This window comes from Solea solea, chromosome 21 (assembly GCF_958295425.1).
Source record: "Solea solea chromosome 21, fSolSol10.1, whole genome shotgun sequence".
Lineage (NCBI taxonomy): Eukaryota > Metazoa > Chordata > Actinopteri > Pleuronectiformes > Soleidae > Solea > Solea solea.
In genome coordinates this window covers 13458062-13472781 of record NC_081154.1, presented here as the reverse complement: position 1 = coordinate 13472781, position 14720 = coordinate 13458062, and the positions used below count along the sequence as shown (strand labels likewise).

Genomic DNA, 14720 nt, shown 5'->3' with positions numbered 1-14720 from the left:
CTATGAGGAGGGCTTTTCATGCTTTTATGTCGTAGTTTATCATATACTGAACACTTCAACATTCAGTTGGTTGCAATAGGCAACAAAAAAAACATATTCAAATCAGTTATGAAAGTAAAAGATGTTTTTATCAATGTTTGCATCAATATAAATGGACTATGAACTGATGAACTGATTGTGTCTCTCCGGTGACTGCGCTGAAACTGACAAACCTGAAACAGGGAGTGAACAAACAGCATTGTTTAACATAATGACCTGCACTGTGTAATAAAATGACACTCTCTACAGGTATCCAGCCTACAAAGGCACACGAAAACGAGTCTTGGTGAATCTGCAAACCTTTTTTTATCGCATCCACAGCCTTGCCATGCCACCCTTGCATTTTCGCGCCTCGTTTTCGTTATCTTCATCATTGCCGTCATTCTCTTCTTGTGTTTAGAGATCTATCTAGAGGTCTATTTGCTTCACTTTTATATTCTTTGCTTAGTTGCCCTGTAATGTATGCGTTGTAATGTATACTTACTCGAATGAAGTTTAAAAAAAAAAAAAAAAGGGTTGTACACAGCGCACATGCTCAAGGTCAGCGACGTACAGGCCCGGCATAAGTACTGCTGTACTCATTTTAATGAGTGTGGATGGATAACTTTTTCCAAACGACAAAGAATGATTTTTTTTCATTCTGAGATAAAAAGGATGTGTCATATTGAACAATTTTGAATATTGAAAATTTGCACTGTTCCCTTATACAGTGAAGACCACAGAGGAAATGTCATCAAAATACAGTAAACTCAGGTTTTTCTGGGGACGCGTCTGCGGGGTGTCTATAGAGACTTGCACTTCCTGCTTTGCTCTGTATCCCTGCATCAAAACACTAATCTGTGCAGTTCAGTGAACTGCAGAAAACACAGTGTGGAGTAAAAGGCTAGCGCAGGTTCCCACTGGGAATAACAAACGGTAAGTATTTTGGAAAAGGGAAAAATGGGCTTAGATGTTTCTTAAGAGCTTTGCTCATCAGCTAAGTAAAATAAGCAGATTGATTTCTTTGCACAGGACAATGGGAGCAGAGGAAGGAAAGAAAAGTGTAACAAAGTAATGAAAGCCGAGTGAGTCACCGAGCTTTGCTGCTGAGGCCTGATGAGTGTAAATGAACCGTTTCACCACAACACTGCATCACCTTTTCACTGTTTACACAAAAAAAATGTTAAACCTGCGGTGAGTAATCCTCCACGCTGCTCCCGTCTTTGTGTAAATAAGGGCATGTTCTCTCAGATCTGCATGTGTGTCAAACCTAAGCATCGACTTCAGCAGCATGAAAAATTACACAAGGTACATTCATGAACGAGGCCACTGAGTCACACTCCATTGTTATTCTATACAATCTGATCGTGATGTTCCTTCACATATTTGCTCCATGCCAAGTTTTCATGATAATGTGGAGTTTGCTCAAAATTTAGATGTAAGAAATTTAGAAATGAGCCGAGTTGCCGTTCCAGTTTGTCTTATTTGCGTGGAATTACAACTAATAAAGATTGCGACTCTGGGGCTTTGAGACATTGTAAAGTAATGGGGCAAAAGGGAAAGTGTGAACTTAGCAGCTCAACTTGGAATTTACTGGAACATACTTGTTTCCAATCAGCTAATCCCAGCTGAAAAATATGTAATATTCATGTAAAATAACATTTAAATGTATAACTCATTCCATTGTATTATTGACTGCTGTCGTCATGTTGAAGCTTGCAGAAATTTCTTGCATAAATATTGATTTATGACGGTATCGTTAACATATATAAAAAGATGTGGGGGGAGAAAATAACAGCTCTGTTTGACTTGCTGCTGTCACGTCAGTGTTTCGAGACTATTAGTTAATCTAATTTTCTCTCATGTGTCTTTCTCTCTGTTTAATCTGTACTAGAGTCAATACATTTAATTCCAGCGTGTCGTTCGTGTACTTTGTCAGACACAGTTTATCTGGAGCAGCAGCGACAGCAGCAAAAAAAAAAGTAATGCAATGCATAAAACAAACACAATATTCAGTGGGGCCAAATTTTACTTGTATAAAACTGTATTGTTTTCATTCAGTCGCCCAATTAAGGACAGAACCAACCGTGTGAATTAGGGTCACTTTTGTCATAAGATCATTTTTTATTTATTTTATTTATATGTTTATTTCGGTCATGTCAGTTAGATCACTCATCACACATCATCGTAGTGTAGTTCACACAATATACATAACCGAAAGGGAAAGTGGGAGAAGCAAAAGCTTATCTAGTCCCGCCCCCATTATCCACAGAATACATATTTTCATACATAATTATTCTTTTCTTATGACATTTTGACAAAAACATGTTTCAGCATCAGGTAGCACTCAGAGATGTAGTCTGTTTTTGCCAAGTTGTGTTTTTTCACATGAAGAATTACGACAAACCTGAGAAAAATTGGTGAAAAGTAATTAAAGGCGTATCTTTAAAACCCGACTAACCCTTTAGTATAATCTGATAGTAAAATACTTAGTTTTGCACCGAGCACTCTGCCTTTAACTTGACCTAACAATGTACTTATTGTTTGTTTTGTTCAGCCATTCTTGTACAATATGTGTGGAGTCACGAAACAGCATTAAAAAAATGATACACCACACATTGACAAACAAGGCCACTGACTGCGTCACTTCACTTCATTATTCCATATAACCAGCAGGTGACTCTCTGTTTTCTATTCAAACTCATCCTTCAAACATTTGCTTTACTGCACGTTCTCATTGTGGCGCAGTGTTTACGCAGACTTTCCATGGAAATGAGCCAAATTACAATTCATCCGATTTGCATAAAAGTGCAGCTGATTAACACGACGCCGCTGCAGTTTGGAAACATTTTGGGTGTGCGTATGTAAAGTAATGCGGCACAAAATGGAGTTGGTGACTGAATTACAGTTTTGTAACTGCAAGTGAAGGCTGTATGAGGAACGAGATTTCCAATCAGCTAATCCCAGCTGTAAAAAGATAAAATAATAACCTATATCTCCTTCTACATTGGTGTTACTTGCTAGTTAGTAATAGAATAGTTATAGAATATTTGATTTATGCAAATAAAATGATGTGAAAAATAACAGGCGGCTCTGTTTGGCTTATGTAATATTTGCTGCCACTCCCTTTATTGCTGTCATTTAAGTGTTTTTATGGCACGCTTATCTCATTTTTCTCTCTCGTCTCCTTCCCTCTGTTCAAACTCACTCTGTTTGTATTCGGCAGATTTTATACCAGTTTTTCCTCTGCCACAGCTGTCGCTGAAAAACCACGAACGGCACATTTTCAAAAACATATGTCTTGACAAACAAATACGAATATCCTTCAGTTTTTAAGGACATGAACACGCCTTCTGCTTAGCAGCCACGAGACGAGGGCAGTGTTTGCTTAGTTAATATCCACCAGAGTGTTGGGAAATAAAAACACTGGATTATTCTGAATTTATCCTGATCTTAATCCTACTGAACGTCGATGGAAAGATGCAGTGTGGACAAGACAGCGTTCAAAGCGCAGACAGCTGGAGCCATTAGCTCAGGAAGAGAGGAGCAAACTATTTGTTGGCAGATGCAGAAGTCTTACTCTATTTGGAGTTGCAGAAGTCGCTCGTTGGCAGTGATTGCTTCTCGTGTTTGTGCAATAAAATATTAAGTTAAGGGTACTATCGTTTATGTCCGTGACATTCCCATTTGGATGTATTACTCTGCTACTTTAAATACGCCTGACGTCTAAATAGAATTGCGTTGTAATCTTTGTTAATTGGAGTGTGGTTAACCAGTAAAGGTTAAAACAATGATCACATGCTTTAAGCTGTAAAGCCACTCGCTCATCTTCTGTCTATCATCCATATTGAACAGATGCTTAAAAAAAGCCACTTTGACACTGGATCCTGTCATAAAGCCTTGGCAGCTCCACACAAGCTCTCAGTTTGTATTTCATGTTGTATATGTTGCACTGTAACTGCCTGAAAACTGATCCTCTGTTTGTTTGACACTGGTCACTGTATATAGTGAGTGATCTGATCTATGAGTGTTGCTGTCCTTGGACTTTTTTTTGGCTCCAGCCAATTGAAGCATCTCTCTGTCACGATGTGTCTTAAAGTCTATTTATTTATTTTTTGAAGTGACAAGATTGAGTCAAATAAAAACAGACTTTCATTTGACCAAAACAGCATGTTCTGCTTTACTAAAAATAGACGTATTCTAGTACAGACCGCACCATTATACACATATTAAAATACCCATAATCAAAATATGCAGTGTAGAAGCCCAAATCCCATAATGGCTTAGCCACGATTTAAGCCCTGCAGGAAGCAGCCCAACCACTCTCACAGTGAAGTGTTAAGAGCTTAGTATGGGAGGGATGGAAGTATCTTCCCCGAAACTCTCACTGGTTCTCTCTCTCTCTCTCTGTCTCTCAGCAGAAATGAGTTTGTAATTCATTTGCCTCTCACTGTGGAAAGCAACAACATACAAAAGGAAACCGAGATGAAAAAAGTTCTCCAATGTCTTTATGTGAGAAAAAGAAGAGTTTGAAGTTAAATGTTATGACTCACTTCTCTGGCAGCTACTTTTTATTCTCGCTGCTGAGAGAGAAAAGCGAGAGATTGAAACTTTGCTCTGTGCCCATAATGGAAATGGAAATTCCTACCGCGTATTAAAATGTAACTCATGCTCTGCATGTGGGAAGATGAGCACAATGGCAGTCGCATGTATTTTTAAGTTTTGAGGGGATGCATGATGCACGAGAGGGGAACTGAGAGGCAGGAACGTCGACATGGACCTGTCGTGGCGAACGGTTCTGAGATATTAATGCACATGATTACATTTCTATTCTGCAGGTGGGTACAGTATAATTGCATTTTAGCTCACAGAGCGAGGGCCACATTTGTTTCCTATTCTATTAACCTCCAAATAGTGGTTTGTTTGTTTTTTCTTCGAAATTGCCGTGTAAATGAATTAAACTCAGTTTGCCGAGGAAAAGTCTGTGTGTTGCAAAGTGCCAGAGTAAAAATAGTTACCGCATTTACACCTCCTTTATGTCCGCATTTCCTGTAAGAACGAAGGAACGAATGAGTTTGAAAACCTCATGGACGCTTTCACCAGCCGGAGCACAAGTGAAGCTTCACACTGAATATGAATTGTATTTAATGACTTGTGTGTGTGTGTTATATTGTGTTATATACTGTCTCTTATTTCATTTTTAATTTGCTTTCAGTTAACCCTCTTGTGAGTTTTCAAGACTCTGTGAGCTCGATTACCAATAATTGCCACATCGCACGGCTTTCAGTGGAATCTGGAGAGCAGAACTGGGGACGGACAATTTCTTCATATGAATTAGCTTTTGAAGATAATTAGAATATTGTCTCCACCCTTTGGTTTCCATGTGAACACGATTGCAAATTCACAAACTAATTATACTACACTGTTTGCTCGTGCCAAAACACTGCTGGTCGACCATAACTGTCATTGGATAACTTCTGCAAGGATTCAGCCCCGCGAGCACAGAGCGAGGATGTGCAGACACGGGGCGAGACAAACGGAAAGACATATGAATCATGATATGAATCTATAGAGCCTGCAGGCTCTCAGACGCCAAGCAAAGTCCAAATATAACGCACAATATTGAGTTTGTAGTGACAAATACACACAATTAAATGCAAAAAAACAACAGACAACACACCAGCTAAGTGGTAGTACTTTCCGCTGTCTCTTGGATGTTTCATGGGCTTTGTCCCTGAAGACATCGCTGTCATGTATGTGCAGACACAGAGGCGCAGAGGTAATCGGACGTCATGCAACCTGATCTGTGTAATGAACAGGAGAGTTGTAAATGAGTATGTCAGACAGCTGAGTGTGTGTGTGTGTGTACACGCTGTGTGTTGTTGTTGTTGTTGTTGCCGCCGCCTGTACTGGCACTCATTTAGTCAGTCTCAGTTCTATGAAACCTTCATGGCCATTTCACAATAGCAGAGAGCGGTAAAGAGTGGGTGACGACGCGAGCAGACGTCAGTCGGGTGACCTTGCATAGAAATGCTGATTTCTATGGATTTAAAAAGTGCTGGAGATGTTTTTGGCTGATGTAAGAACACAGCTCGACAAGATATGTAACAGAAGTCTCCTGGTTTTTAAGTATGTTCATAGTCAAATCTTATCTATGTAGATATTTATATCTGCTACCATCAGCCCACAGGTAAGTTTCCAGCTGCATTAGAACACAGAGCATTTTACTATTACTATGTTCAAACGTACATACAGAGGCTATAAGAATGTGCAATATAGAGTGACTTCTATCCTTTTTTTCAGCACAACCTATAAGCAAACTGATGAAAAATAAAATGTTTTCATTTTCACCAACTATATAAACACACATAGTTGGTGAAAATGAAAAAGTACTTTTTTTTTTAAAATCGGATTTAATTTTTGAAATTTGGAAATATGTCAAAGTTCGCTTGGCTCGTTTTTATGAACAAAACGTTTTGTGACTTCTGCACAATTATCACTACTCCCATTGTTGTTTTAAATATAAAATTAACTCTGACCCTTAAAATGGTTCTTCCGATAGTATGCGATAAGAAAAAGGATTTCCTGCTCTGAGAGACACCGTGTTCCCCACATCAGCACATGTTTAGCAATTCTTACCATATTCACCAACTTATTCATCAATTTTCTTTCTTTTCATCTTGAATGCCATTTACTCCCAGTACCCTGAATTATTAAATATTATAAGTCGTCAGTCATACTATAAGTAGCTAACTTCACACAGTCTCTGGCATTGTTCGCCGCTGGAGTGTCCTGACAAAACAGGCCTGGCAGCTGCTGTCACCCGAAAATAGCGGCAGACTTAGGCGGGCAGAGAGCCGAGTGAAACTGCCACATTGTTCATTCTCTTGCACAGGGTGCGGTGAAAGTCACACACGATCACGCTGGCACTAGAATCCACAGGTGGCGAACACCCTCCCTGTCTGTACCGCAAGGCCACAGGAGCATTGGTGGACTATCGCTTACACACAACAACAACAACACCGACGTCCGAATCCGAAGCCAAGAGTCAAGTGGGAATGTCAGGAAAAGGTCACACATAGTAAAAAACCTGTCCGAAGGCTTTCAGTCTGAACACAGGGGAAAAAGTAAGAATGTTGTGCAGCAGCACGACATGAGCACAACTGTCAGTCATGCAAGTGACGAGTGTCAGGTGTGAATGGCGCGTGCGTCATTTTCTGCTGCTGCATAAGAGAGCGTGTTCGCACTAAATTGTTTACCCTCTCTCTTTTGCTTTTTTTTAAAACTCTCATCAGGCAAAAAGCATTTTCATGTCATGCTGAGGAGGAGGAGGAGGAAGAGGAGGTGAGTTTGTCCACCTGATGAGAATGCCCTTCTGGCCCACCTATAATTTTGTTCAGAGCGTCTTTTTCCCTCTGCAGCTGCTCCCAGGTGACATCAAATCTTGACGGCAGCGGTAAATAGAGAAGACGACTCTGTTGACCCTGGTAATCCAAGATGACTCTGCAGCACTTTTTGTTTGACAGCTGCTGATGAAGTGAATTCATTTGCGCTCTGTCTCACCCATGGATACGCAGGTTGAATGTTCCATCATATAAGCTTCCTCCCTGCCCTCTCCATCCCTAATATCACACCAAAAAAAACTCTTCCATTGGTGTTCATGAAGTTGACACACAGTCATATCACGTATGAAGATAAAGACACTTTCATTAGCAAGTGACACATGGTATGGTAACTATGGTTATGTGTTCTCATTTTTGCACACTGAGTCAATAGCTATCAGTTAGTGAGTTTGATGTGTCAGAAAAATGCATAAGAAATGTTAAATATAGCCATTCCTGACACCTTCCTGATTCCTGTTATACCAAAGAAACTTGAGATCTGATCGAGTTTTCTTTGTCGAGTGCTAAGTGTGAACAGGAAGCATAAAAAATGATTGTCTATACATTCACCATACAGGTGAACATACAGCATTTTCTGGAACAAATTTGCATGACTTGTTTACATCTATAGAGATGCATATCAACATAATAGTGTTTCGACATAAACAGGGAAATTAGTTAAGCCAAATGAAGCTGTGGTTTGGGTATATGTAGAAAAAGCACCTGGATAGTTTTGAGAAAATAATCTTTTCATCTTATCCAATAAAATCCAACAACACACTTTGTTGCAGTGCTAAAACACTCTGGATGTCGACAAGAATACAATGCAACAAAGTCAAAGTTTGATTCTGCTGCTTCATGGACGTCATCACAGGACACCACCTGTCTGTCCACCTCCAGGTAAGAATTTCACCTGATACACTTATGTCCTTACTAGTGTGACATGTCAATAATATGGTACCAAATACATCCCTTACAAAACTTTTGACTTTTGACATTTGTGTATGGCCCAAACCCATTTCTCATTTTCACCACTACTCACCATCTCTTGCCATTTGAAATTGTGTTGCAAAGGGTGATGCTTAAAATGGAGCCCTACGAAATGGGACACCCCTTCAAGAACATGACATGTCATCACGTAAGCTAACATGTAATCATGGAAGCAGACACGTCCTGCTTGTGCTGGGGAGTGAAAAAAAGAATCAGGACTCACGACATGTGAATTTGACTTTTGTTGAAAACGTTTGGACACACAGGCAAGAGAATCATTGAGAGGAAAACAGCCACATAACCACTGATGCTCTTCCACCTATGACTGCAGTTGGGAGTAGGAATGCAAACTGATTCATGCCAAAGGGCAGTTCTGTGCTTCCATTAATAGAAAACATCTCCATGGCCAGAATAATAGCCCCCCCCCCCCCCCCCCCCCCACCTTCCACACACACACACATAACTTAGGAAATGTCACTCAGCAGGACCCCCTCATTTAACAGACATCTAATTTTCTCCCAGAATGCTCTAACCTCAGGTGTAAGCTCTGACACACACCGTCTGACTTCCAGGTTCTGGACTATTACATTCTCGGTGGAGGATGCAACTGACCAGGGAACAGGTGATCGTCATTACAGGAGACCTGCCAGCTTTTTTGGCAAAGGTACAAGCTGAGGCCACCTGTTCAGCGAGCTGTTTGTTTTGATGCCGCAAAACTAACCCGGCGACATATTTGATCAACTGTGGGGGTGGATGTGTGCGATGCGTAGGTGACTTAGGGGGAGGGGGCAATGCAATAACGCATAAACCGACAGATGGGAGGCTTCCCTCAATCTGCGAAGATAACATCTTCTTACACGGAGCGTTGCCGCTGACCTGGACTTCAAAAAAGTAAACACAAAGCCTCGTCATTTCTGTTTTATTTGAGTGCATGAAGAGCCGAGATCTGAGGCAGATAAACCTTCACAGACTGAAAGGTCACCCGGGAGTATCCTCCCTGCTAATCAAATAGCCCTAAAGGCAAGGTTTGATCTTTTGCAATCTGCTGTGATGTGAGGCCGGTGAGGCAGATGCACATCGTGCCTCTGGGTCTTCCACAGAGACGCCTGCACCTGTTTGTCACTCAACATCCACCACCAGAGGTAAACATTCAGCTCAGTGTGTCGTGCTGCAGTTGGCGAGGTTGATACTAGTTATAGACACGTACATTTCACTCATTTATGACACTCCAATTCATTTATGAGCTGCCGATTTGAAGGTTTACAGTTTGGCAAACCCCTGGTTGAACAAGAAGAGACCGTATTTGTACGAGAGGGTGGAGCTGAGGGTGGATCTTACTGTACGACAGGAACACCAGCATTTTAGTGTGTTACACCAGCTGTCACAGACATACTGTATGTATATAGACGTCAGACTGACTGCTGGAGAAGGACGCTTCACTCTTGTTGCTTGGGGCCGTACACATCACTGCACTTGATCCCAAAGAAGAAGAGAAGCCAACTTCTAACACATTTATTTATTTTTATCATGGAATGTTATAATATTAAAAAAAACATTGTGTGTAATTTTTTGTCATGGCTTATGAAATGAATATGAATCATGAGATTTACTTAAAAATGATTCATCAAAATCAGCATGCCCTGCTTTGACATCATGCTGAAACTAAAGACTGAGACCAAACTCCTGAGGATATTGTTAAGTGGTTCTTTAAATCAAGTGAGAATTAGCCTTGTCTTCTCATACACTTAAAAAGCTTGTTCAAAATAACACTTAGACTGTTTTAAGGATCAAGGAAAAGAAAGGTTAGAGCGTTTCACTTGATGTTCATCTCGTGCAGGCAGTGTGGCTGCTCTGTGGTTGTAGTGTTTCTAGGTTTAAAAGCTAACTACACATATTCAAATGCAACTAATGTCCTCAACAGTAAAGTTATTGACTTTGTAGAATTGCAAAGTACTGCAGAGCCTAATTTTTGTATAATCTGTGTCTCTATTGGGTTGAAGGTTTAGGGCGTATTCTGTCCTTGACTTCATCTCATTCTACGGAACAATTTAAGAAGATTGAATTTGTTCAAGTTAATGAGAGGATGTGCTGCACCGTGGTAAAGGGCTGGAATTTCAAGCTCTGGACAAAAAGACCTAAGGTCAAATGTGGTCGATCCACCCTTTTCTGGCTTTTAGTGAGAGCTGCTGGAGCATTAAAAATATCCAGAATATCCAAAAAGCCTGCAAAATTATAAACGCAGACTCATCGATGCGTAAAACACACACACGCACACACACAAATTACTCTTATTGACTTATTTGGACAACCTTAACAAAGCCTTATCCCTAACCTTAACCATAACCAGTTAATGTCTAACCCTAACTTTAATTTAACCACAATTCAAATCTTAGCCCTGAATCTAATAATTTTCTCAGAAATGCCTCAATGGACAGGTTTTGGTCTCCATGAGGACTCCTGGTCCTGACGAGGTTTCTAAAGAGGTAACAAATACACATATTTCATATCACACATGTAAAAAACACACACACCCACGCTTTATTTTAAGCCAACACAAACTCTTACAGTAAAATTCCCTCTCATCTGGCTTGAAAATAGGCTTTAATGTGTCTCCTAAACACACACACACACATCTGCCATGTCTAGGTAAGCTGCAGTTGCCACGGTTACAGACGAGCACTCACTAAACAGTTGTGTGTCAGGCCATCAGAGGCATAGCACTTGAGCACGCACACACACTCTAATGAGTTGATTTGAGCATTCATGGCACACACTGAAAAACAAGGAAACACAGGATGACGTCACGCTTCTGTTAGCAATATGTCGCCGTCACCATTAACCAGACACTAGTGTCTGCGCTCAGGACAAACTAATAAAGCACGCCGCGGGGAAAAAGTGACTTCTGCCTGAGTCATCAGAGTTATCATCAGAGGACATTTAGAGGGAGATAAAAGAAAAGTGCTCTTTTTAGCCCAGACTGGGAGCTTAAGTGTTTTATTCTACGTCATCTCCTTGTAGCAGCGTGCAGCTACACATGTCATCTCAAAACAACAGCAAATCATTCACTACACAAAGCAGGAACAATATCCTTATACTCCTTATCAAGACAATCGCTGTTAATGGCAGCTGCAGATGAAGTAGATGCAACAGTTTGTAATGAGATGTTGAACTCTGAATTATTCAGCTGTCTCATTCAGGAATAAGAAGAATTTTACATTTAAAAAGACTGTAAAATAATCTCCTCCACACATATGTAAGCTCAGATGTCCAACCACTGGTCAGGACAAGTTACACCAAATGATGGACCTAACTAGAATACTTCATACATTCTCTTTATCCTGTTGTGCAATAAAAAGATCGTTTAAATCTGATTCAGATCTAACATCTACAACACCTGTGACTGTCCTCTCAAACGACACACATGCATTATTGACAAGACTTGAGACTCTTTGATATTAAAGCAGGAAATAAGATAAGATAACATAAGATATGATAAGATAAGACTAACGGTATCACAGAAAATGTGTGTGTGTGTGTGTTTAGTTTGCAGGAACGGAACTCCCCTCCCTTGCTGTTTGCTTTTGCTGTGCACACGTGTTGCAGGTCAGCGACATCAGTACATAAGCAAGAAGTCACATGGGTTCTGATACGACCATTGTCAATCATGTCACATAGCCACACGTCAGTATGTCTCTGCTCTAGCGCCACAAATCGGGAAATTGACGATGTCCACACAGTCACTTCAGCCTGGTAATCTAGACGTAGCCCAACTTGTCGTGGGATCACCGTGTCAACAGACACACCAGATGCCATGGCAACCACATCCAAAGCAATTGGTAAATTGTGCAGCCCCCACCCTCCCAGCCCCCTTTCTGGATCTGTTTCACTCTGCTGTAGCATTATGGGAAATGTGACCTTAATACACTATGAAAATCTCTTCCTTTGTTCCAATGTCTGTCCAGGGATAAGCTAACCAGATAAACACTATATAAAAGAGTATATCTCTGTTCAGACAGCAGAGACTGAGTAAATATGCCTGTTTTATCCTCATGTTTCGGGCTTGCGCTGTAATATTAAGTATTTTCCATAAGGTTGCCCCATGAGGGAATTCCAAGCTGTCAAGCAGATCATGAGGAATGATCATGAACAGCTGTCACGCTTCATCTCACTCATGTCTTAACGCTGGCCTGGTACATGTGGACCTAAGTCGCTCGAGACGCCAATCAAAGAGTAAATGAAGGATGATGACTGAGTGTGAACTCACCAGGACTCTTCCTGTCAGCGTCTGAGCGGATATCATGACTCCGGCCCAGTCTTTGACTGAGGTCATCCAGCCCACCTCGCTGGCCGCCACGTCGTCCTTATCAGTGCGTTTGACGCCATCGCCTGTGGTGATCCGATGGACCTCCTAAAGCAGACAGTGAAGCAGACGTTAATGATTGACCAGGGAACAGGAAATTATACTTTAAGAAACTACTTTTATACTTGGAATACAATAGCCTATCAATCAATAAATCAATCAGTCGACCCCTAACAGGAAGCTGCAAGCTGTAACCCTGTATAATAAATAAATAAATAAATAAATAAGTAGTGTTAAAATGCTGCAGAGCGCCGACAGGCTGCCCTTTTCACAGTCCACAGTATATCATGATTTCATTTAGAGGAAAAGAAAAATATTGATTGGTAAACAAAAGAGCGTGACCTTAACTTTGTTAAGAGTAAGTACAGCATTTGATGTAGGATCTGTTGTTGACAGCTGTGCTAAGCAAAAGCTCAACATCAACAAATTCCCAAATCAACCGCCCTGAGTACAGGCACAACAGAGTGATGTTTTCACCTCCGTCTGTGTGTGGACAAAATAAAAGTGTCTTCAGATTATTGACAAATGTCAAGGTCAAAGTCAACAAAAACACAATTTACTTGAGCAAGAAAGAAAATCTAATCTCTACTGATCATCATATGATATGTAAATGATGTCATTTGTCATGACATTTTTAAGGTAAAGCTAGTTTGTTTGTTTTTTTTAAGACAAACAAATCCTTTATGGTCACTGGCAGCAATCATAGCATTTAGTGTTTTAATGGATTAACTGGGATTAGACCTCATTTACACAAACAAGACTTCTGTCAACTCATACAATGATGACATTTCTACAATATAAATAAATGATCACAGCCTGAGTGTGGTGTGCACAGTGCATGTAAGGTATGCTTCGCCTCTTTCATGCTTTTCATTCCTAATATAGTGACCAGTCTCAAGGCTTTCAAAACAAACCCACGCACACACACACACACACACGCACACACACGCACCCATGCACACATGCACACAGTAAACATACAGAGCAGAGTGAGAGCAGCAGAGACTCCAGGACTGTATCCATGGCAGCCACTGAGCTCCTGGTGTTTCTGCTTGCCTGAGTGAGTGAGTGCGTGAGTGGGCTGCCTGTGTTCCTGTCTGTCTGTCTGCCTGCCTGCCTGCCTGCCTGCCTGCCTGTCTGTCTGTGTGCTGGGACTGGCATGATTCAGAGAGCAGGAAATCAAGACATGATGCAGATGTAAGCCATGCTCCCTGATAAAGAAAACAAAAAAACGCTCACAGCTTTCAGGAAAACATGACTTGGACTCTTTACCCGATAACACTCCCTAATAGTGTCAAACGTCAAGGCTTGGGTTTGTTTTGTTCTACAGCAGCAGCCGACTCTAAAAGAACTCCTGGTATGCAACTATGCAACTGTCACGCTGCCGTATATCTTGTTGGACGGATTTTTAGCACTTCTGGAATAATGTATGAATGAACACGGTCGATTCTACATCACACAGCAATAGCATCTGTTTGCAAACCGTCTGGAAGGTGGGAAACATAGGACATTGTTGTTTTGTTGTCCAAAAAATTCCACAAAAAGACCAAAGCAAAGAGTAGTGTGTGTTAAACCAGAAATAAACCACTGTTTTCAGTGTTTGGATCAATTTGTTAACATATTTTAATGCTGCAGTCCAAAATGTACTTGAAAGTAAAGCAATGTTTGCAGTAATGCACAAAAACATTAGGAAAGGAAACAGTGCTTTAATAAAATGACAATTTAACATGAGCATCTCTGAAGTTACAAACATCTTCTATAGAAAGTATGAAAATACAAAATTGTTATTGAGCTCAAGTGGCAATACATTTTCCTTTTATATGAACCGTTTTCCATTTAACACAATAACATCCATCATTTAGTCCACCACGGTGATTTTAAAAAGTTTCCTCAGACATAGATTGGAGAGAAAACTCCACAGTCCATTACTTTAGATATAATTACTCATCTTACATTTGTCTGTACAGAAA

The 14720-nt window shown here is 40.6% G+C and overlaps 1 protein-coding gene across 21 annotated transcripts in view; it reads right to left on the bottom strand.

The window, feature by feature from the left end:
- The window catches only part of LOC131448781 (calcium-activated potassium channel subunit alpha-1a), an 87995-nt gene that overhangs the window by 56312 nt on the left and 16963 nt on the right, over positions 1-14720 (bottom strand). For all 21 annotated transcript variants that reach the window (XM_058621525.1, XM_058621530.1, XM_058621527.1 and 18 more), the window contains exon 2: positions 12655-12798. In XM_058621525.1, the coding sequence (XP_058477508.1) occupies positions 12655-12798 (144 nt within the window). The remainder of the gene's footprint in view (positions 1-12654; positions 12799-14720) is intronic.